This window comes from Phytophthora sojae (genome assembly GCF_000149755.1).
Source record: "Phytophthora sojae unplaced genomic scaffold PHYSOscaffold_1, whole genome shotgun sequence".
Taxonomy (NCBI): Eukaryota; Oomycota; class Peronosporomycetes; order Peronosporales; family Peronosporaceae; genus Phytophthora; species Phytophthora sojae.
In genome coordinates, this window is record NW_009258115.1 from 12,492,045 (window position 1) to 12,513,650 (window position 21,606).

General features: G+C 56.1%; 9 protein-coding genes across 9 annotated transcripts; 4 read left to right on the forward strand and 5 right to left on the reverse strand.

Moving 5' to 3' along the window:
- Positions 1–147: 147 nt before the first annotated feature.
- PHYSODRAFT_472873 (hypothetical protein) lies at positions 148–2,600 on the reverse strand (the record flags this gene model as incomplete). Its single annotated transcript, XM_009519446.1, has 4 exons — positions 148–375; positions 441–506; positions 578–1,895; positions 1,972–2,600. 4 exons carry the CDS (start codon positions 2,598–2,600, stop codon positions 148–150), a joined length of 2,241 nt encoding a protein of 746 aa, XP_009517741.1.
- Positions 2,601–3,963: 1,363 nt separating this feature from the next.
- On the forward strand, positions 3,964–7,733 carry PHYSODRAFT_538440 (hypothetical protein). The gene is made up of 2 exons (XM_009519447.1): positions 3,964–4,142; positions 4,240–7,733. The coding sequence occupies exons 1-2, from the start codon at positions 4,033–4,035 to the stop codon at positions 7,667–7,669; spliced, it is 3,540 nt and encodes a 1,179-aa protein (XP_009517742.1). The 5' UTR covers positions 3,964–4,032; the 3' UTR covers positions 7,670–7,733.
- Positions 7,734–7,876: 143 nt separating this feature from the next.
- On the forward strand, positions 7,877–11,266 carry PHYSODRAFT_472620 (hypothetical protein; the record flags this gene model as incomplete). Its single annotated transcript, XM_009519448.1, has 1 exon — positions 7,877–11,266. The coding sequence occupies one exon, from the start codon at positions 7,877–7,879 to the stop codon at positions 11,264–11,266; it is 3,390 nt and encodes a 1,129-aa protein (XP_009517743.1).
- Positions 11,267–11,359: 93 nt separating this feature from the next.
- On the reverse strand, positions 11,360–11,691 carry PHYSODRAFT_323838 (hypothetical protein; the record flags this gene model as incomplete). The annotated part of the gene is made up of 2 exons (XM_009519449.1): positions 11,360–11,476; positions 11,545–11,691. The coding sequence occupies 2 exons, from the start codon at positions 11,689–11,691 to the stop codon at positions 11,360–11,362; spliced, it is 264 nt and encodes an 87-aa protein (XP_009517744.1).
- A 65-nt stretch (positions 11,692–11,756) lies between these two features.
- On the reverse strand, positions 11,757–14,217 carry PHYSODRAFT_353757 (papain-like cysteine protease C1). The gene is made up of 5 exons (XM_009519450.1): positions 13,907–14,217; positions 12,828–13,814; positions 12,569–12,752; positions 12,216–12,493; positions 11,757–12,150 (listed from the first exon to the last, which is right to left on the reverse strand). The coding sequence occupies exons 1-5, from the start codon at positions 14,175–14,177 to the stop codon at positions 11,927–11,929; spliced, it is 1,944 nt and encodes a 647-aa protein (XP_009517745.1). The 5' UTR covers positions 14,178–14,217; the 3' UTR covers positions 11,757–11,926.
- A 188-nt stretch (positions 14,218–14,405) lies between these two features.
- Positions 14,406–15,267, forward strand: PHYSODRAFT_344256 (aldehyde reductase; the record flags this gene model as incomplete). The annotated part of the gene is made up of 1 exon (XM_009519451.1): positions 14,406–15,267. The coding sequence occupies one exon, from the start codon at positions 14,406–14,408 to the stop codon at positions 15,228–15,230; it is 825 nt and encodes a 274-aa protein (XP_009517746.1). The 3' UTR covers positions 15,231–15,267.
- Positions 15,268–15,379: 112 nt separating this feature from the next.
- On the reverse strand, positions 15,380–16,980 carry PHYSODRAFT_553473 (hypothetical protein; the record flags this gene model as incomplete). The annotated part of the gene is made up of 3 exons (XM_009519452.1): positions 16,580–16,980; positions 16,207–16,507; positions 15,380–16,107 (listed from the first exon to the last, which is right to left on the reverse strand). Exons 1-3 carry the CDS (start codon positions 16,970–16,972, stop codon positions 15,380–15,382), a joined length of 1,422 nt encoding a protein of 473 aa, XP_009517747.1. The 5' UTR covers positions 16,973–16,980.
- Positions 16,981–18,078: 1,098 nt separating this feature from the next.
- On the forward strand, positions 18,079–19,612 carry PHYSODRAFT_553476 (hypothetical protein; the record flags this gene model as incomplete). The annotated part of the gene is made up of 2 exons (XM_009519453.1): positions 18,079–18,826; positions 18,908–19,612. The coding sequence occupies exons 1-2, from the start codon at positions 18,218–18,220 to the stop codon at positions 19,610–19,612; spliced, it is 1,314 nt and encodes a 437-aa protein (XP_009517748.1). The 5' UTR covers positions 18,079–18,217.
- A 120-nt stretch (positions 19,613–19,732) lies between these two features.
- Positions 19,733–21,431, reverse strand: PHYSODRAFT_471749 (hypothetical protein; the record flags this gene model as incomplete). Its single annotated transcript, XM_009519454.1, has 7 exons — positions 19,733–19,921; positions 19,995–20,092; positions 20,177–20,279; positions 20,369–20,614; positions 20,681–20,772; positions 20,852–20,888; positions 20,961–21,431. 7 exons carry the CDS (start codon positions 21,429–21,431, stop codon positions 19,733–19,735), a joined length of 1,236 nt encoding a protein of 411 aa, XP_009517749.1.
- Between the last annotated feature and the right edge of the window lie 175 nt (positions 21,432–21,606).

Genomic DNA, 21,606 nt, shown 5'->3' on the forward strand with positions numbered 1-21,606 from the left:
GATGATCACAAACACGTCGAGGAACTTTCCGATCGATGTTCTTGGCACTAAGTCACCATAGCCAACAGACGTCAGCCTAGTCACACACAAAAGAAAATGTCAGGTGAGACCCAACATTATAGATAGCTTAGTTGATCATCGAAATTCTTACGTTGTATACGATAACCACGTCGAGTGGATCATATCCGTGATTGTCGTTTTCACTTTGTCTTGAATCAGAACACGCTTTCCAACTGGAAGGCCTTCAGCAAGCTCTGATGTGAGAACATTTTTGTGCCACCACCAACATGGCTGCCCAACAAAGCACTCTGTTCCACGCTCTATCTCATAGAAAATAGCTCCAGCAATGATACATCCTGTAAACAGGAAGAATAGCTGCCTCAAACCCACGTGTGAGAATATACCCCAACGCACAATATGCATCAATCCTGAAACCTTACCGGGATAACAAGAGGTTTCCAAACTTTTATCGCAGTAGAAGCTAGGATCTTCGTTCCTCGGACATGCTGGAATATACCATACCAAACTAATGTCAGATTTTTTTTGTCACGACGGAAGTTGCGCACGTACATCTGACCCGAGTGAGTTTGAGAATGCGCATAATTTTGAGCACCCGGATCACAGAAAGAAATGATGGTGACGTCGCAACAATCGCGTAATCTGGTTGGATATTTGAGAACATGTAGCCAGACACCTCCACGAAGAATGGCACAATGGCAACCACGTCGAAAAAGACGTAAAAATTCTTCCAAAACTCCGTGCGGTCCTGCGCGATATAAAATCGAAGCGCAAGTTCCAGCGTGAACACAAGACCGAAAAGCCATTCGAAGTAAATCCAATACGGACCCATATCAAAAATCATGCTGAACGATGCTCGGCATTGTTGGCGATAGCACACGTAGTCGACTCCAGTCTTTGAAAAGGCATTTTCACATGCCAACGCGGATGGATCTAGAGATCCGAAGTTAAGTCCATTTCCATAACATGTCAGCGACTCCGCTACAGTCTCACAGGTGAAATCTAGCTGCTCAGTAAATTCGCTCGTGCCATTTTGATATCGCAAAAAACACGCGGCGTCCATCTCTTCAAACCCGGTTGTCCTGCAATAGCTCTTGACAACTGATCTGCAGCCACTGGTTTCGACACCGCTCGCTGCTAGCTCCTGTAGCGACTCCGTGAAAAACAGCATGATGCTGACTAACGCAACTCCCACCATAGCTTGGTTTACAATCGTGGCAAGGCGCGACGAATCCGGAACTTCCAGCAGCAGCCAAAGTCGCCCCCTAAATGTTTGCGAGGCTGTGCGAGGGTCTACGATTGCTGAAGGATGGCCTGACTTTATTTTCGCCTTTGCCATTGCCTTCTTAGCTTTTGCATACATGTTGCTTAGCACTCCTTGTGCGTGGTACTCCAGACTCATATGAAGCGATCTTCGTCGGTGAGGAATAAAAACCTGCAATAACATCGTAGCTTCGGTGTGGATATCGAGCAGACGGCTGATTCCTTCCTTGATCTTGGTCTGACGGTCAGCCTCAAGCTCGAGCATATCCATGGTGAACGATTGAGAACCTCTGGTGATTGAGCGCGCGATGCCACGAATGTGGTGGTGCAGAACTGACCACGACTTTAAGAGATGATACTGGATATCACACAGTCGCTTGGCATGGCTATGCAGTAGCTGGCAGTCGAATGGCGAAAGCGATGCATCGAGGTACCGGGACTTCTTCTTCTTGTCTAGCTGGAACTTCTCGTAGGTCAACTGGAAATTATTTCCGATAATCGCCACGGGCATGGAAAAGTAGATTTGCCCAAGAATCATTGCTACCATCGTCAAAAATAGGGATCCAGGGTTCTTCAAAGAGGGTACTTGATTTCCATAACCCACGGTTGCGACCCTAAGGCACACAACGGCGAACACTGTCAGTTTTGAAGAGCAAGAGATACACAGTGCGTAAGTACTTCAATACTTACGTCACCATTACAAAATACGCCGAGTTGAAAATGTCCGTAAAGGTGCAAGTCTCCACATTATAGCATGGCTCTGCGTAGAAAATCGCCGTAGCAACGATCATCACCAGCGTAAAGAGGAAAAACAAGGTAATACCCAACGGCCGCAAGCTGGCCTTGATCGCCAAATACATAATTTTTGTCTGCTCGTAGTGCCTCAGGATAAACGCCAACCGCACTAACCGAATCAGCCGAAGCATGCTGATAAAGTGATTCGGACCCAAAGAATTCCCTGCTGCCTCCAAAACCTGCAGGATATACCACGGCGAGATTCCGATTAAATCTAACCACATGTACGGATCACGGACAACAGCTCGAATGCTCTTGGCTTGGATACCGCGGAGAATAAATTCCAAGGTGAAAAGCCCCGCCAATACTCCATCGTAAATTTTGTTCTGCTCTCCCGTTGGAAGATAAGGATATCCAGGATCCGTACCCGCGTAGTTCGGTCCGTCGCATGTTTCAATAGCCAGATCTCCGATTCCGAGCATGATAAAAACAAATGCAGCGCGGTTGAATCGACGTCCCCATAGCGACACTGGCGGCAATAGAAATAAATCACCGAGCTCCTTTTTCGTGCGGAAGTAGATCATTCGGTGAACGGATGGGTCGTGCGGTTGTTCAGGTGCACCCCCTATGGATACCGGCAGCTTCGCGATAAAATTACCGCGCGATATGACATGCACTTTGTGCAGGGATAACCTTTTGGCCAGAAGAGTGTGGTTAATGTCGGTGGAAGGTCCGTCGGCGAGGGTAGTAATGAGCGTATCATCCAGTTCCGAGCTCCCTTTTCTGCTGTTCACGACGGCATTGGAGAAAACGGGGTGAACTCTGAAGTTCCGGAATACGTCGCTTGTGCCAGCCTTGCCATGCGACGACCTCCTCACCAGCGGTCCCAATTGCGCATCGAAGTCGGAGCCTTCCTCTCCTTGAGTCTGAAAGCCCGCGTTTAGAACACCCGGCATACTCGCTGGCGATTCACCTTTCCTGGACCCAGTTCGAGGCGTGAAGCTGCCGACTCGTGAAACTCCAGAGTTGGAGCGCGGCATGCGAGCCGTTCCCTCATTGATTGAGTCATACGAGTGAAGCACGCTTTTGTCGGAAAATGCGAGGTGATCGGAGGTCTGTAGTCCCCCCGGCAGCAACCCTGACTGGGCGACGGTCGGCCTTTCATCGCGGGCAGAAGTCTGGAGCTGGCCATCAGACATCTGACGAAGAGGAGGCAGAGCCCCGCTTTTGGAGTACGAGTGCTTCACCTTGCCGACCAGGCCGGAGCGGGCTGATCCGCTGTCCGAGAGAGTGTGTATTTGTCCTTGTCGAGGCAGTCAGCGAGCTGACGTCGATCGATACACGAAACTTACGGTAGTAGATCTTCAGGCCCAGGTAAACCACCTCCGCTCATGAAGCTGCCGAGTACAACCGCGCAGGCACTGGCCAAGACGTCGTCGTGGGGTGCTTCTGCGTGGGCAAGTGTCCTTCCTAGGCCTCCGTAACGCACCGACCCACTGGAGTATTTTTACACCCGTATTGCTGCTCCCGCCTCAAAGCGTAAATAGCTCCTCACCACACCTACGAGACCTATACCTTCGTCACCACAGCTCCGAACACTCAGCGCAAAGCCACCGACGCTCGGCGCCTTCGCCCCTTACAACGAGAACCCGAGAGCTCGGAGAGTGCGCACTTCAACTATAAGACCATCACTCTGTGTTTCTGGTAGATGATACTTTGTACCATGATATACCGGCTTTTAGTGATAGGTAAACTCATACAGTTCGACGTAATGTTGCATTTGTAAGGCAATGTACCTGTTATATTCGATTGCTTTGTAATATATTGAGAATCCCGTCCCGAGGGTAGGGCTATTTCTGCCGAGGTTTTTCGAGGTTTTTCGCGTTGGCTGGCTGAGCTGGTCTCTCCAAACGGCGCCGACTGAGCTCCATTCGTGCTCGTGCACTTCCGCATTCCAGCGCGCTGCCCCGGGCTCTTCCTCTTTGACTGCAGCAGCGACTGACCGACTCCGCAGCCATGGCGGGCGACAAGAGCACGAAGAAGAAGTCCAAAGCGTCCAAGGCCTGCGTCAGCGAGTGGCCGTCCACCAACCCGTCGTCCAGCTCGCGCTCCATCCCCGCCAAGACGTACGCATCAGATCAGCAGCAACAATAATGCGCTGACCATCACTCTGCACAATACTAATCTATACTATACTTGATGTTTGTATACCCAACGTTACAGCAATGACAAGCTGCAGAAGCTCGTGTCGCCGCACCTGGACTCGTTCAACTTCTTCCTGACCGAGGGCCTGGACCTGGCCGTCGCCGACATGTGCAAGGTGCCCGTGGAGCTGCCCAACCAGCACCGCATGGACCTGTGGATCGAGAACGCACAGATCGGCTACCCCACCACGGAGAACCAGATCACGGGCGAGCAGAAGCTGCTGCCCAGCGAGTGCCGTCAGCGCGGCATCTCGTACACGGCGCCGCTGGTCGTGACGCTCGCGCGCTCCTTCGGCGGCTCGCAGAACGTGGAACGTATCCAGCGCGTGGTGGGCGACATCCCCATCATGGTGCGCTCCAAGCGCTGCCACCTCAATGGCATGTCTCCTACGGAGCTTGTCAAGGCTCGCGAAGAGGCCAACGAGATGGGTGGATACTTCATCTGTAACGGTAACGAGCGCTGCGTGCGTCTGCTGCAGATGCCGCGTCGCCACCACATCATGGCTGTGCGTCGTGGTGCCTTCGCCAACCGTGGCGACCTGTACACGGAGCTGGCTGTGACCATGAAGTGCGTCAAGCGCGACCAGTCTGCTGTCACGGTCACGCTGCACTACTTGCAGGATGGTAACGCTACCGTGCGTTTCGGTGTGAAGAAGCAGGAGTTTATGATCCCCGCGGGTCTGGTGCTCAAGGCGCTGTACCCTCTGACGGACCGTGAAATTTACGAACGCGTGCTGCGTGGAGACCACGAGAACACGTACCTGTCCGCTCGTGTGGAGCTGATTCTGCGCGAAGCCAAGAAGTTCTCGCTGTACACGCGCGATGAGGCGCTGGCGTATCTTGGTAAGCACTTCCGCTTTGCGATGCCGTACGTGTACGAGAACATGAGCAACGTGGAGGTTGGCAGCAAGCTGCTGGACGACTACCTGTTCGTCCACATCCCCAAGGGCGAAAAGGGACGTACGCAGAAGGTGGAGCTGCTGTGCTTGATGCTGCGTAAGCTGTACGGATTCGCGAAGGGCGACGTCCCGGAGGACAACTCCGATTCAGTGATGAACCACGAGCTGTTGCTGCCGGGCCACCTGTACCTGATGCTCCTGAAGGAAAAGCTGCAGGACTCTCTCGTTGCGATGCGCATGAACATTTTGAAGGAGACGCAGAACAAGGAGAAGAGCGTCGTGATGGACCAGGTATTCCTCCGCAAGATGTGGGATCGTACCCCCAACATCGGTAACGCCATGACGTACTTCCTGAACACGGGTAACCTTCGCTCGTCAAGTGGTCTGGATCTGCTGCAGATTGCTGGTTACACTATCGTCGCCGAGAAGCTGAACTACTACCGTTACTTCTCGCACTTCCGGTCCGTTCACCGTGGTCAGTTCTTTACCGAAATGAAGACTACTGCAGTTCGTAAGCTGCTGCCGGACTCGTGGGGTTTCTTGTGCCCCGTGCACACGCCTGATGGATCCCCTTGTGGTCTGCTGAACCACTTGGCTGTGGAGTGTGAACTTGTGTGCTACCCGGCACACAAGGCGGATGACTACCTCCAGCAGGAAGTCAAGCTGGCGCGCTTCCTGACCAGTCTTGGTATGATCCCGACGTCGGGCTATGCTGATGGTGCCCTCGTTGTTCCGTACTCGTACCTGCCAGTGATGATGAACGGTAAGGTCCTTGGTGGTGCCCCTGCGGAAGTGTGCAAGCGTATCGCCAGTGTTCTGCGCAAGGTCAAGTCGGCGGATAGCTCGGAAGAGCGTGACGCGAACGGTATTGTGAAGAACCTCGAGGTGTGCCTGATCCTGCCCACGCGTGGTGGCCCCTTCCCCGGACTGTTCTTGTCGGCCGACGCTGCTCGTATGTCGCGCCCCGTGATGCAGATGGACACCAAGCGCATTGAGTATATTGGACCCATGGAGCAGGTGTTCATGGACATCGCTTGTACGAAGGATGACATTCGTCCGGCCACGACTCACATGGAGATCAAGCCCACGAACATGCTTTCGCTTGTGGCCTCGTTGACTCCGTTCTCCGACTACAACCAGTCGCCGCGTAATATGTACCAGTGTCAGATGGCCAAGCAGACAATGGGTACGCCTGCTCACTCGATCGTGCACCGCACGGACAACAAGATGTACCGTATCCAGTCGCCCCAGATCCCTATCGTTCAGAACGAGCGCCTGCGCGAGTACCAGCTTGACGAGTACCCGCTGGGAACCAACGCTGTGGTGGCCGTGATTTCGTACACGGGTTTCGATATGGAGGATGCTATGATTCTGAACAAGTCATCTTACGAGCGTGGTTTTGCGCACGCGTCCGTGTACAAGCAGCTGACCGTCGACATCAGCTCCAACGGTAAGCAGGGGAGCACAACGTCGAAGAAGTACTTCTCCAACATTAAGACGGACGGCAGCGGTGAGCAGTGCTCAACGAAACTGGACCGCGATGGTTTTCCGCACATTGGACAGGTTGTCAACTACGGTGACCCCATTGCAAGCTGGATTGATGAGACGACTGGACAGCCCTCGTTCCAGAAGCACAAGGAGTCGGAGCCTGCTATTATCGAGCAGGTCAACATGATTGGCAGCGCGTCTCAGGCTTCCGAGTTCACCAAGGCTAGCATTAAGCTGCGTTTCTGCCGTAACCCAACGATCGGAGACAAGTTCTCGTCGCGTCACGGACAGAAAGGTGTCATGAGTATTTTGTGGCCTCAGGCTGACATGCCGTTCTCGGAGTCTGGTATCTCCCCGGATGTTATCATTAACCCACACGCCTTCCCGTCGCGTATGACCATCGGTATGCTTATCGAGTCGATGGCTGCCAAGACGGGTGCGCTGAAGGGCAAGTACATGGACGCTACCCCGTTCAAGTTCAGCGAGAAGGACCGCGTGATCGACTACTTCGGCTCGCAGCTGAAGGAGCACGGCTACAACTACATGGGCAGTGAGCCTCTGTACTCTGGTATCTCGGGTACGGTCATGCAGGCCGACATCTACATTGGCGTTGTGTACTACCAGCGTCTGCGTCATATGGTTAGCGACAAGAGCCAAGTGCGTGCTACGGGCCCGATGAACTCGCTTACCCGCCAGCCCGTGAAGGGTCGTAAGAAGGGTGGAGGTATTCGTCTTGGTGAGATGGAGCGCGATTCGCTGCTTGCCCACGGTTGTGCGTTCCTGGTGCAGGATCGTCTCATGAACTGTTCCGACAAGCACATCGCCACGGTGTGCACAAACTGTGGCAGTCTGCTGTCCAACGCGACCCAGCGCTCGACCGTGGAGACCGCGGGCCAGGGAGAGATCGCCATCGCCATGAAGGCCAAGACGCAGTGGTACTGTACAGTTTGCCAAACGGGCGAGGGCTGCGAGGCCGTCGCCATGCCCTACGTCTTCCGCTACCTGGCCAACGAGCTGGCCGCGATGAACATCAAGATGTCGCTCACCTTGAAGGGATGCTAATGGGTGCGTGCACCTTCCGGCATGCGGTTAGCCCCAAAACAAATAGATTTATTTGACGTATCGGAACCTAGTCCTGACATTTTGTGAGCTTATCCTTTTTTCAAAGCCAAGACTGTTTCGGAGTTCAAGGGGCGCGACCGGACAGCTCAACGTTCCCTGGATTGCCGCCTTCACCCGGCAAGAGAGCTTCGACGAGAGCCGACCAAGATGAGGAGCAGCAGCGACTTCAACGCGTCGCTGCGTCAGTCGAGAAGTCCAAGTGGAACCACGCCGCGCGCTGCAAGTGGCTACAACAGCCGCGGAGGCCATCCCTATGCGCAGGGCATGAGCATCAACGTCTCGGCTTCGAGCTCTCCATCACACAGCGCGCGGTCGTCACCTCACGGCGGCACCAGTTCCCCTGGCAATACGGTGCGTCGCGCCCAGCCACTGCAGCAGCAACAACAGCAGCAGCAATACTACGCACCTCCAGCCCCATCCGCTGCGGCGGCTGCATACTTGCAACGAACGGCGATATCGAACGCGTACAACGGCGGCTCGCGAAGCAGCGAAGATACAGAGACGGCGTCCACTTCCTCCGATGGCTTCATGGGGGATCGGCCATCATCACCGGCTCACAGTATCTCCAGCAGTTCAAGTCGATACTCTGCGGAGCGCGGGAGCAACTTCAAGGTGGTGATTCGTGTGCGACCTCCTTTGCCGCGTGAGCTTCATGGTGACCGCCCGTTCCAGAACGTGATCAATGTAGACCAGCAAGGTCATGTCCTCACGGTATCGGAAAACCTGGGTGCTTTGGCATTCGGCGGAGGCAGTAGCGGGAATGGCGACAGCGAATCAAGCACTCCGGGCGCGTATGGGAGTCACGTGTTCTCTTTCGATCACGTGTACGACCAGCAGTGCACTCAAAGCACTGTGTACGAGAACACGGCGAAAGCGGTGGTGGAGTCGTCGCTGGAAGGATACAACGCTACTATCTTTGCTTACGGACAAACGGGAACAGGCAAGACGTACACGATGGAGGGCTTCAACAGCGGCTCTGGCAGCGTGGAGGAGCGCGGTATCATCCCGCGTGCTATCGAACAGATCTTTTGCCATATCCAGGCCAATGTCTCCGCGCGGTGTCGATTCCTGGTACGCGCTTCATACTTGCAGATTTACAACGAGTCCATCTCGGATCTGCTCAAGCCAGAGCGAACCAACTTGACCATCCGAGAGGACCGACGTCGAGGGGTCTTTGTGGAGGGTCTCTCTGAGTGGGTGGTGCGTTCTCCGGAGGAGATTTACGGACTGATGGAGCGTGGCGGAGCTATGCGGGCTACCGGTAGCACGAAGATGAACGAGTTATCGTCGCGTAGTCATGCCGTGTTCATCATCATTGCTGAGCAGAGCAAGACCTCATACGTAGACTCCAAGGGGAACGATGTAGCACCGGAGGAGTTCATGGCCCTTGTCAACGCGTACCAGGCACGTCACGGTGGGGGCAACGCACAAGCGAACGGCGGCAATGGAAAGGCCTCTGGTGGTGCTAACGGTGCAAACGCTAATGGTACAGCTGCATTGCACCCGAAGCTGGAGGCGATGGTTCGGCAAAGCTTCAAAGTTGGCAAACTAAACCTCGTGGATCTTGCCGGATCTGAGCGAGTGAGGCTCTCTGGTGCTACGGGGCAGCGACTGGAGGAGAGCAAGAAGATCAATCAATCGCTTTCGGCACTTGGAAACGTTATCTCGGCTCTCACCGATGCACGCGGCCGTCAGCACATTCCGTATCGTGATAGTAAGCTCACACGAATACTAGAGGACTCTCTCGGTGGCAACTGCAAAACCACAATGATGGCTATGATTTCCCCTGCGCTGGAGGCCATGACGGAGTCACTTTCAACGCTAAAGTTCGCGAACCGAGCTAAACACATCAAAAATGAAGCTCGAGTGAATGAAGATCTGGACCAGAAGTCGTTGCTGCGTAAGTATGAGCGTGAGCTGAAGCGGCTTCGAGCGGAACTGGAAGAACGCTCTCGAAATGTGGTGGACAAGCGTCGATTACTTGAACTCGACGAGCAGCGCCGTCGAGCGGAGGAGGACAAAATGGCAGCAATTCGTGCACTCGAAGAGCGTTCACGCGAGTTCATGAGGGAGAAGGAAGAGAAGAAGCGTCTCGAACAACGGATTTCAGCTCTTACGTCGCAGATGCTGATGAGTAACCAGCGTCGACTGACTCCTACTGGTGGGCTTGGCGAGGGCGAGGCTTTAAACGTCGAGGACCCATTGATCCGAGATGCTATCAAGGAGCATCAGGATCGCATCCGCCAGGAGTACGAGTGTCGTCTTGCTGATCTTGAGAAGGAGCGCGAGACTATCGAAGAGGAGAAGGCTCAGGTCGACCGGTACAAGCAGCTTCTCCTCAAACAGCGCGATATCATGATCGCCTTGACTCAACGACTGAACGAGCGTGACGAGCAGATCACAGCTCTGCAGGACGAGCTCGACGCCTACGACCGTCATCAGAAGGAGCTGGAGGAGAAGCTTGACGAGAAGACGGCGCATCTCATCCACTTGCAACGTGTCGCGATGGAGCATAACGCGAGCTCGCCGGGTAAAATTGATGCTGAGCTGCTGAAAGCGCTTGGTGACTGGGGCGGTGGTGCATCGCAAGCAGCAATGCTTCCTGCTGCTGGCTCTAGTCGAGTGGCTGAGACCCCTGCTGAATTACTCATCACACATAAGCAGTTCCGACCTCACCCGGTGGACCCAGTCATCATCAACGACAACAACTACTGTAGTGGCAACAACAATTCACTCCATGCAGGAAATGGCGGGTCAAGTTTGCTCTCAGCCGAGGAGAAAATTCAGGAACTGCGTGCGCTGGTGGACGCACAAACAGCCGAGCACCAGCGCATGGCTCGAGAGCTGGAGGATGTGAAGTCTGAGAAGGTTTCTGTGGAGTTTATGATGCGTGAGAAGCTGGACAAACTGGTGCAAGTCGAGCTTGAGGCGCGTACCAAAGACCTCGAGCGTTCAGACAGTAGCAAGGACAAGCAGCAGCTCGCAAACTTGCAGCGGCAGCTAGAGGCTTTGATGTCCGAGAACCAGCAACTCCAGGCCCGAGCTACATCGGACGATCAGCAATCGCAGCTGCAAGCGCGATGTGAGACTTTGGTGAAAGAGAGGAGGGCGGTTCAGACCATCATGGAGCACAAGATCAAGGCACTGGTGACAGCCATAGGTGAAGCATCCGATGCTACCCTTCAGACTGCCGGTGGGGCTGAGAAACTGGGCGAGCCTGCGAAATGGCTTTCTCGCGAGGTGAACGCACTTCAAAGGCTCGTCAATGCGTCAATTGTCGCTCTTCGCAACGCTGATGCGGGGAATGGTGGGGCTGGAGGTGCACCGGCCACAAAACCTGCCCAAAAGGAGTCGAGCAGCAGTCAACCTACACCTACGACGGTACCCGCTGGAATGAGCAGCACTCGTGCCTCGAGTGAGAAACCAGCGATGATGGCTTCACCACCAGCTCAGACGCCCTCTTTGTCGGTGGACGAGCTGATAGAGCAAAGGAGAGCACAACTGCAGCAGCAGCGAGACCGATACCCGACAGTATGAAAATAAGCGAGCTTGATGATGCTAAGACTCACAAATACATTCACAATTCAAAGCGGACTCACACTCTTGACAGACAAATGCCATAGGATTAATTCACACCTCGTCATAGTCTTCGGGAGACGTTGCGACCATCAAAATGGACAAGATAACACTAAGACAATGGATATACAGCGAACCCAGACCTAGTTTGCTCACGTCCAGCGCCCACACCTATAAACACAAGAAGCACGCAGTATTAATATTGCTTTTGTTTTTACCAAGAGCTTCGTTCGACGAACCTTGATGGGGCGGATGGGGAACTCGAGCTTGCGCTTGATGTAGAGCATGAACACGGCGATGAAGGCCAACGACAGCTGCAGCAGGCGGCCGAACAAGTCCGTGAACAGGTGACAGTGATCGACCCCTCCATCGGCGTCGGCCTCCATGGTCGCTCCTCAAAGTGACAAATGCCGTCCGTTGGATCTAATGGAAAAGTATCATCAACGCCCTTTCAAGATTGTCCGTTGCTGATACTGGTTTCGTATTTTTACGTTATTTTTTCGCCAATTAGTATCGATGATAAAACGACTTCAACCTGGCAGGATATGGTATGTACATGTATGCACACGCCCAAAGTCTCTCTTGTCTTGTCTTGTCTTGTCTTGTCTTGTCTTGTCTTGATCAGTTGGCGCCGCCGCTCACGTGGAGGAAGTTTCTCGCCGTCGCCTGTCCCTCCTCGTTGCCTTCGTAGTCGACAGTGATGACGAAGTCGTCGGGCTTGGAGCCGTCCGGGAGCGGTACACCCCAGTCGCAGTCCTGCTCGATGCCGAGGTTGTTGTGGTGCATTTGGATGCGGAACCAGCCGTTCTCGCCCCAGTACGTCCCCCACGAGTTGCGTCCAATCCCTGCAAGTCGAGCACTGTCAGCACCAGCATAAATCTTAGCCAAAGCGACAGCAGTCGGTACTTACAGTATTCCGTGTCCGTCTCCTCGTCGTAGCCCCAGCCAGCCACAGAGATCTCGTGGTTGATCAGTGGGAACATGACGTGCTCCGAGTAGATGCCGCCCGTGTACGCCTCGAACTTCTCCGTGGCGTGCACGCCGCAGCCGATGGGACCGCGCTTGTAGATCTCGGCCTTCATGCGGTCAGCACCGCTCACCGAACCGTACTCAGAGACGTAGTACTTGGCGAACTTCTTGATGGGTTCGCACACACCAGGGGTAAACGACTCCTTCGACGGCCAGCACCTGCATTTGAAGTGATACATGAGCAACAGTCAGCTCAAATGTGGCATACGAGGTGATACAACAACAACGACTTACGTCTCGCAAATGGCGAACTGGTCGCACTGGAGGTTCTTCGCCTGATAAGCTTGGCACGTCTGGTCGGGGATGCCGTGGCGGTGCGCATACTCGTACACTAAACCAGGGTTGCCACCATTGCAGGTGCCACCAGCGTGGCAGTTGATGAGGACCTGCGGCGACAGCGCAATTTCAGGCCACGAAGCTGCAGTCACATCGAAATATCAAGTTAGAAGTCACTACAAGATTACACCTTCACCACAATTCCCACTCAGCTTACCGTTTCTCAGGATGGAGATCCGATCCGATAGGGCGCTGGTCGTGCCCTGAGCCCAGCAGCTTCCACAGTACTGCGGAATGTGCTGGTTCTTGTCCCAAGTGACAAAGTTCCTGCCATTCACATCGCGCCAGTCCCAAGCCTTGGGCAGGTCCTTGACATCAATGGTCTCGTGAGGCAGCGGCGAGATAACGCGCTCACCACCAGCGAAATGCAGCTTTTGGCGACAGCCACCAAGCTTCGATTCCACCGACGTGTCCTCCTCGGTATTTTCCACGACATCCTTCTTCTCTTCCTCTTCTTGCACTGGTTCCTCCTCCTCAATCTTGGTAGGAGTCGGCCAACCGTCGTCCTTGGGGACCCCAAAGGCGCACTCGCCCTCCACGCCGACGTTGTTCACTCCACGTACCAGGCGCATCCAGCCATCTTCGCCCCAGAAGCTTCCCCAACTGTTGCGCAGGACCCAGAAGGGCACACCGTCCTCCTCGCCCCAGCCCACAATGGAGATCGCGTGGTCCGTCTCCGTGGCGTTGGTCTTGTCGTCAAAGATCCCTCCCGAGTACTTGAGGAACCCGTCAGTCACCGCGACGCTGCACGCGATGGGTCCGCGCGCGTAGATCTCCGCCATCATCTGCTGCTCGCCCAGCGTGGTGCCGTACTCGGACACATAGTACTTGTCGTACGTCTTCTGCGGGAAGCAGCCCTTGGAGGGCAGGCAGTTCTCGCAGATGTCCATGTCCGTGCACGTGTTGCCCGTGTCGTGGCCCGTGGCCGCGTACCTCTGGCATCCCTCCTCGGGCACGCCGTTCTTCTTGATGTAGCGGTAGGCCTCCAGTTGGTCGCCGCCGTGGCAGCCGTTGTCCTTCTTGTCGCAGTTCAAGATGACCTGCGGAGACAGCACCACCTCGCGGTGCACCTCCACCGACGGCTTGTTGCTTGGGCTGCGCTCCTTGGCGATCATGATGCGGTCCGCCAGCGCCGACGTCGCCGCTGCAGTGCAATAAATAATAATAATAATAATAATAATAATACATTAATTAAATGAGAGAAACGATACAATCAGCTTCAACGTGTGGACCTACCGAAGGACCAGCAGGAGCCGCAGTAGTGCGGGATGTGCTGGTTGCGCGAGATGGTCACGTAGTTGGTGCCGTTGACGTTGCGCCAGTCGAAGTTCTTGGGCAGCTTGGCCACGTCCAGCACGTCGTGCGGCCGCGGGGACGTGAGCTCCACGGAGCGGTCGGGGCTGCGCACGTAGCCGTAGCCGCCGGCGCTCGTGAGCTCCGGCAGCGAGAACGGCGCGGCCGACGCGACTGCGGCGGCGGCAAAGGCGAGGACCAGGGACGCCCGCATGGCCTTTTGGACTCGGTACTTGGGCTTGACTTGAGCTCTTGGCGTCCGGATGAAGAGTGCCGCTTACTTCAACGAGGGGGGGGCGCGACCGATCTTCTCCATCGAATATGGGAGGGTTAATGGCCCAAAACGTATAAACAGATATGGCTTCAGATATATAGGTTATGACAGGCTTAGTCAGCTGATCTTGAATCAGATCATTTGACGAAGGTGATGAGTGTCAACAACATGGCGCCCTCCGTCGCGCTGCCCAGCGGCGCGCGCATGCCGCTCGTGGGGCTGGGCGTGTACAAGGCTGCGGCTGGCGAGGAGGCGTACGAGGCGGTGCTATCGGCGCTGCGCCTGGGCTACCGCCACATCGACACGGCGCGGCTGTACGAGAACGAGGCGGACGTGGGGCGCGCCGTCCGGGACTCGGGCATCCCGCGCGAGCAGATCTTCATCACGAGCAAGCTGCGCGAGTTCCACTGGGGCTACGACAAGGCCGTCGAGGGCGCGCGCTCCAGCAACGAGCTCATCGGCTGCGGCTACATCGACCTGTTCCTGCTGCACCAGCCGTTCGACCCCACGCTGCGCGCCGACACTTGGCGCGCGCTCGAGGACCTGCAGAAGGAGGGCGTGCTGCGGGACATCGGCGTGTCCAACTTCGGGGAGCCGCATCTGGTCAAGCTGGCCGAGACGTGGCGAGTCAAGCCCTGTGTGAACCAGATCGAGCTGCATCCGTGGCTCACGAGGGGGCCGCTGGTAAAGTACTGCCAGGAGAACGGCATCCTGCTGCAAGCCTTCTCCCCGCTGGCGCGCGTGAAGAAGATCGACGACCCGAGACTGGTGAAGATCGCTGAGGAGGTGCAGGCTACGCCTGCGCAGGTGCTGATCGCCTGGGACCTCGCCAAGGGCTACACGACGCTGCCCAAGTCTGTGCACGAAGCGAGGCAGAAGGAGAACCTGGAAGCGGTCAACGTCAAGCTGACGCCTGAACAGGTTGCAAGGCTGGACGCGTTCAACGAAGACTTCTTCTCGGGCACGGATCACGTCAGCAACTCCGCTGTCTAAGGCAGCGATGGGTTCACATTGAATTGTTGTTTAGCAGTGAGTGCACTGGAGCCTTCCGTTCGTTCACCTGAGGTTGAGGACTGAATAACTGAAGGCGTAGTACGCACTGCGGTTTTGTCTAACACGTCGACGACATATACTTTGTCTGCTTATAGATGATCTTCGCTGGACGTGATGAGGGACTGCGGCAAGTGGCCGGTCTCGTTCACTGCAATGACCTTGAGCGGTCGGTTGGCGCACACGTCGATGCGCGTGACGCCGCAGTGGTTGATCTCGAAGTGACCCCACGTGTTCGCAGGGTTCACACCAAGTGCACGACACAAGAAGAACCGGATCAGGTTGGCATGACACACAAGTACACAGTACGACTCCTCGTCGCTCTTCTCCTGGGCCTCGCCCGAGTCCGTAAAGAACCAGTTGAAGGCCTTCCCCATACGCTCGACATCCACACGACTACGCTCCTGCATGGCGTCAAACGCGCTGTTGTTGCGCGCTGCAACAGCTCCACCCACAGGGAAGTCGGTCGAGTACGGCGTACCAGGCCAGCCCTCGCGCAGCATGGGGCTAGCGTTCACCGAGACCTCTCCGAAGTTGTTGGCAATGATGCCGGCCGTCTCAACAGCGCGCGTCATGTCGCTGTGGTAGATAGTGACGTCGTGCCGCGTGGGGATCCGGTTGTGCGCCATCCCCAGACACTTGCCAGTGAGCTCAGCCTGCTGCCTGCCCATTTGCGAGAGCACTTGCTCCGAGTCGGACGCTTGCGGCACGTGGGCGTTGATGTAGTGGCCGTGGCGTATCAGAATGAAGTGCTTGATGGGCGGCGTGGAGTACACAAACTCTCCAAGAGACGGCTGCGCCTGCTGCAGATAAACCTCGTCTCGCCGTGCCTGGTCCTGCTGCTCGTTCTCGCCACACCCTGACTCTGCAGCCCGTTGCTGCAACGACGACGTCGAGCGAGCACCTGTATCCGGCTTACTTGGCGAGCTATTATCTTGGTCTTTGCCGTCGGCAGAAGCTTGGCACCTGAGAATGGCATTGACCCACTCGACACGCTCCACCTTCGTTGACGGCATGAACGCATAGGACGGCGCTCGCTGTCCATTGTCACTGTCTCCCAGCCCCGGAGATCGGTACCGCAGCTGGAACTTCCTGTCTTGCTTAAACGGCTCGTGGATCAAGTCCATGGCGTCTACATCCAGCACAATAGTGTGGTGGCTGTCTTTGGACACCGTCTCCAGGAACAGTCCGCATTGCTTCCGCACCAGCACGCAGTAGATCTACACACAGCAGCAACCTCGTCAGCTTCCAATGTTGTAGCCATCCCTCACTACAGTCCGCATGCTCCTTACCGATCCCAACGTCCGGAACACCGGCGGGTTCTGCTTCTGCTGCATCTGGGCCCTGTCCACCTGCTCTGCCACGACGAGCAGCCCCTCGACCTCCACCACCTCGCCGTCGCGCCGCCTGTCGATGGGCGCGGGGCTCTGCAGCAGCGCGCGCTTGTTGCCGCGCCGCTTGTCCGTCGGCAGCTCCGGCGCCAGCGACGTGAGGTCCGTCGGCACCGTTCCGCTGGGCGGGCGCTGCTTGCGCTTGGGCGAAGTGCGGCTGCCCACGTCGCGCTCGCGCTCACGCTCGCCACCGCCCAGCGACAGCTCCTGGATGCGCACGGCCTCCGTCTTCACGGAGCAGGAGGCGCCGCGCGCTGCCGCCGGGGTCGGGGTCACCGCCAGGTCCAGGGACATGACGACGCAGAGGCGCGACTTGTGAATGACGAAAGGAAAATGACAATCGCAAAGCGGAAATTTGCCTTTGGGGGTCGGCGTTTCGGTGAAAATCTCGCTGGATTAGAGCTGCCCCACGCCCTCAAGAGATGTCCATTGCCCCCGCGCGGCGTTAGGTCATGACGCACGCCAACCCGCAGAAAACGGGCCCCGACGAGCCGCAGCCAAGGCTCGGGGTGAGACATCGGACGAGGTTGCGTGTGCGCTTCGGCTCAAGCAGCGAGGGTTGCGTTCCGGCAGACAGGCAAGCAGTGCACTATCGACTCATTAATATGCCGACGAGCAAAGTTTCGGGCACATCGGGGGGCGTTGTGCTGGACTGGGCGATGCTCGGATGATCGAAAAGGAGGAAGAGGCTCAACAAAGTTGCATTGTGGTGACACAATTGCTGGCAACAAATTGATGCCGCGGCGTCTTGGACGCGGCATCTTCAAGGCAGTCATCGCGTTGACAGCGCACATGTTCACGGCGAGAGCGGAAGAAAGTTGCTGTTACTGCAAGCGCCGCCATCTGCTGCATCCGAAAGTCGATAGTACGAGCGGCGCAACACAAAGACGAGCTGGGCTGCTCGCCAGGATGGCAGTCAGGATGCGCCTTTGGAGGGAGGCGACGCCTTCAAGCGGGCAGGCAGGCAAGCTTCGCGCACTCGCGGCCTTGTTGCTTGCCGCTTCAGCCATTTTTTTCTTGCGCGAATGGCAAAATTCGCCGAAGCCATGGCGCGCTTCCTGCAAAAAAAGCCGGAGCCCAAGATCTGATCGATGCGGACGGCAGCCCTGTGAAGCGTGCTGTGCTCCGTACGGCCGAGAGGGGGGGGATTGATGCATCAACGATGAATATGCCTGCAGGATCAATGCGGGTTGCACTGCAATGCTCATTCTTAATTGGCCTGAGCGTGGGAGAGTTGCGGAGAGAGCGAGCCCTGGGACGGACACTTTGCACTTGACGGAGTTCGCCACGTACTTGACTTCAGGTGGGTCTGTTTCTGCCAGTGTGTCTGGTGTGTGGCACACACCAGACTCCTGCCATACTTTGTTCAAAAGACGCGCCGCACATCTGATCCACGCACAGTCAAACCTCGAGTCGACTCCACTTGCTGACCACATGCAGCTCCGCCGCGCCGCAGCCGACGCCGTCGCTGGCCAGAAGAGAAAAAGCCCCCGGCCGTGACGGACCCCAGAGCAGCAGCAGCAGCAGAGAGCAGAAATCATGGCGCCAGGCGACGAGAAGCTCGCGGCCGACGCGTTCGTGGGCTACAACGAGTGGGCGGCCGAGACGCTCAAGGTGCAGATCGCCACGGACTTCGTGTACGAGCACCAGGAGGGCGCGTGCGAGGCGGAGCGCGGCGTGTTCATCGCCGAGGACGTGACGCCGCACGCGGAGGTCTTCAGCATCCCGCTGGACTCGGTGCTGTCCGTCAAGAGCCTGCAGGAGAACGCCGTGCTGCAGAGCATCGCCTTCTTCCAGCAGCTCACGCCCGAGCGCGAGGACGACCAGCTGGCCATCGCGCTGCTCTACGAGAAGTTCGTGCGCGGCAGCAAGTCCAAGTGGGCCAAGCACATCGAGCTGCTGCCCCGGACGTACCACAACGCGCTGTACTTTGGCCCGGAGGAGCTCCGGGCGCTCGAGGGCAGCAACGTCTACTTCATCGCGCAGCAGATGGAGGAGAAGGTCGCGCACGACTACGCCCGGCTCAAGGAGTCGGTGCTGCTGGAGCTCTTTGAGAACGTCCCGGAGGGCATCAACGTCGACCTCTTCGACGAGTTCTTCTCGCTCGAGAACTACAAGTGGGCGCTCTCAACCATCTGGAGCCGATTCGTGTCGCTGCGGCTCGACGAGGCGCCGTCAGTGCTGGAGAAGGACGAACCGATTGACGAGAACACGGCACTTGCTAGGAAGGGCGACGTGCCAGTGGCCAAGCAGTCGTTCAAGGCCATGGTTCCGGTGTTCGACATGCTCAACCACGACCCGGAAGCTGAGATGTCCCACTTCTTTGACATGTCTACGCAGAGGTTCAAGCTCGTGAGCCACCAGCACTGGAACGCAGGCGCGCAGATGTTCATCAACTACGGTCCATTGTCGAACCACAAGCTGCTGGCGTTGTACGGCTTCGTGATCATTGGGAACCCGTTCGACGCCGTGGAAATGTGGCTGCCTATGGACGAGGCGTCGACCAAGTTCTTCCAGGAGAAGGAGCAGCTACTGCTCACGAACGGGCTGGACCACGCCACGAACCCGTTCGAGCTTGTTGCGGATGAGAGCAACGACCTGCTGCTCATGGCTGCGCGGATACAGGAGATCGACTGCGAAACCGTGGAGGAGTTCGAGGAGCTGGCCAACAAGGCGCTGGAGGGTGAGATGATTAGTCTTGAGAATGAACAGGAAGCACTGACGCGGCTGATTTACACGCTGGAGAAGATGCTGGAGTCATTCCCAACCTCGATCGAGGAAGACGACATATTGCTGGAGCAAGATGACAAGAAGACCGACAACCTCAACCATGAGCGGATGGCTGTTGCCGTGCGGCGGTCAGATAAGTACATTCTCTCCGAAAACATCAACATGCTCAAGTGGAAGCTTCTGGACATCCTTCCAAAGAACTAAATGCGCCCGGAGCGAGTACACAAGAGAATCGAGCACCAAAATACAGTCATCATCTACGTCATCCCCTCTATGAGCGTGCTTGATTCCCTGCTCTTATTGCCTGGACAGGGCAAGCTTCTTCTACAGTTCTGGTGTTTTGTAAATCTTGACTTGCTTGGCGCTCTTCCCCAGCACAAGCACCTCCGAGCCGTCAGGCGAAAACACGGCGCGCTTGACGGGATCTTCGAGCGCGTCGGTGATTGTGAAGAACTCGTTGTTGTCGCTGGTCCGAACAAACACGAGATCGTTGCCACGCACCATCGCCAGCATCTACGAAAGCAATCCAAGACACCTCGGTCAGCTACAGCGCTACATCAGCATCGATCGGGCTTGGCGCGCTTACCTTTCCGTTGGGTGCAAAGTCGACAGCCTGGAACGGCTGCTCTCCGCTCGCATTGAAAGACGACATAACCTTCGGGTCCTCTTGCACAGTGTACCGGACTATGCATGGATATACGACACCAGGAAGTTCAGTCAGTGAGTTCGCACAACAGCATAAGTCTTAGCTACCACTCGCATGTTTACCGTTGATATCCCAGAGACGAATCGAAGCGTCCTTGGAAATAGTCACAACGCGGTTGACCGGAAGCTTGTCCGAGCCGTCGAACGCTAGGTCCATCACGCCAGTCTTGATACAAAAAACAAACAAGCAGTGCGTTAGCATTCGAGTCGCGACTACCTTGTTTCAAGCATAGCATGTCTTGCACAAAGACTCACCCGGTGTCCTTGCAGGGTCATGACCTTGTTAACCTTCTTGAAGGCGCCGTTCTTCTCACGCGCAATTTCATAGATCTTGACCTCCGGCGTGTACGCTGCCACAGCAATGTATCGGTTGTCCTTCGACCCAACGCAGTGGTAGTTGGCAACCTGGTTCGTGTTCACCGTTTGCAGCAGCTCGCCACTCAAGTTCCAGAACTTGACGTCCGTGTCCGAATCACCCGAACATGTGATAATCGTTGCCCACTGAATGATAAACATCAAAAGAGTTAGTATAGCTCTAGAGTAGACCTACAAGTTGATGCTGCGTACGTTGCCAATGTCATTCATAAGCACCGAGTGCACATCCGTCTTGTGCGAAACTGGGAAGTCCGCGACAATCTCGGGTTTGGCCCGAAGTTTCTCTGTTGCCGTCACAACATAAACACTCGTTAAAACCAACTGCAACGCGATATCGTATGTCACAAGCTTGCTGCAACGTACGGTAAACCTTGACCGTGCCGTTCTCAGTGGCAACCACCTATTGCTCCAACCGCAAAGCAGGCGTTAGTACTCCCATCCACGTGTATCCGCTTGAAGTAACACCACTCACCAGACTGCGTCCATCCGAGCTGAAGCTCATGGCCGTGACGTGATCGTACTCCATGTTGATCTGGTGCACCTTGGGGTTCTTGTCCTTGAGCATTTCGCGGAAGTAGAAGCGGATGGAGCGATCCGAGCTGGCCGTGGCCAGGAAGCGGCCGTTGGGGCTGTAAGCCGCCGCCGTGATGCCGTACTTGTGGCCTTTGAGCACGTGCAGGATGCTCGAGTGTTCGTCGTTCGCGTCCTGCGCGGCCGCCGCCTGACTCTTCTTCTTGAGCTCGGCCGTCATGTCCACCTTCTTGCCCTTGGCCTTGCTCTTGGGCTTCTTGCTGTTGAGCGCGTGGAACTGCTGGCGAGCCAGCTCCTCTTTCTCCTTCTGGAGCTTCTGCGCCTGCTTCTTGGCCTCTTCTTGCTGCTGCATGTACATGTAGCCGGCGCCTGCCAGCACCAGCAGCAGCGCCAACACCCACGCGAGCTCCATGGCGGACGTCGATCTGCGAGCACCAAAATGAAAAGATACGTGGCAATTTAGTCGCACACACCATATTGGTGGGTAGAACACGAAGTACCTACCGAATGGAATGGGCCAAGAGTATCAAAATCGTTCAACTTGGCAGCATGGCGGCTGGACTTCAGCCTGAAGCACACAATTACCG

Bases quoted from the DNA above. Each gene is read 5' to 3' on its own strand.
- PHYSODRAFT_538440 (XM_009519447.1), top strand. From the start codon at position 4,033: ATGGCGGGCGACAAGAGCACGAAGAAGAAGTCCAAAGCGTCCAAGGCC. The intron at 4,143-4,239 runs GTACGCATCAGA...CCAACGTTACAG, and splicing joins CGCTCCATCCCCGCCAAGAC to CAATGACAAGCTGCAGAAGC.
- PHYSODRAFT_353757 (XM_009519450.1), bottom strand. From the start codon at position 14,177: ATGCGGGCGTCCCTGGTCCTCGCCTTTGCCGCCGCCGCAGTCGCGTCG. The intron at 12,494-12,568 runs GTAAGTCGTTGT...CTTCAAATGCAG, and splicing joins CAGTTCGCCATTTGCGAGAC to GTGCTGGCCGTCGAAGGAGT. The intron at 12,151-12,215 runs GTAAGTACCGAC...CTCGACTTGCAG, and splicing joins GGAGACGGACACGGAATACT to GGATTGGACGCAACTCGTGG.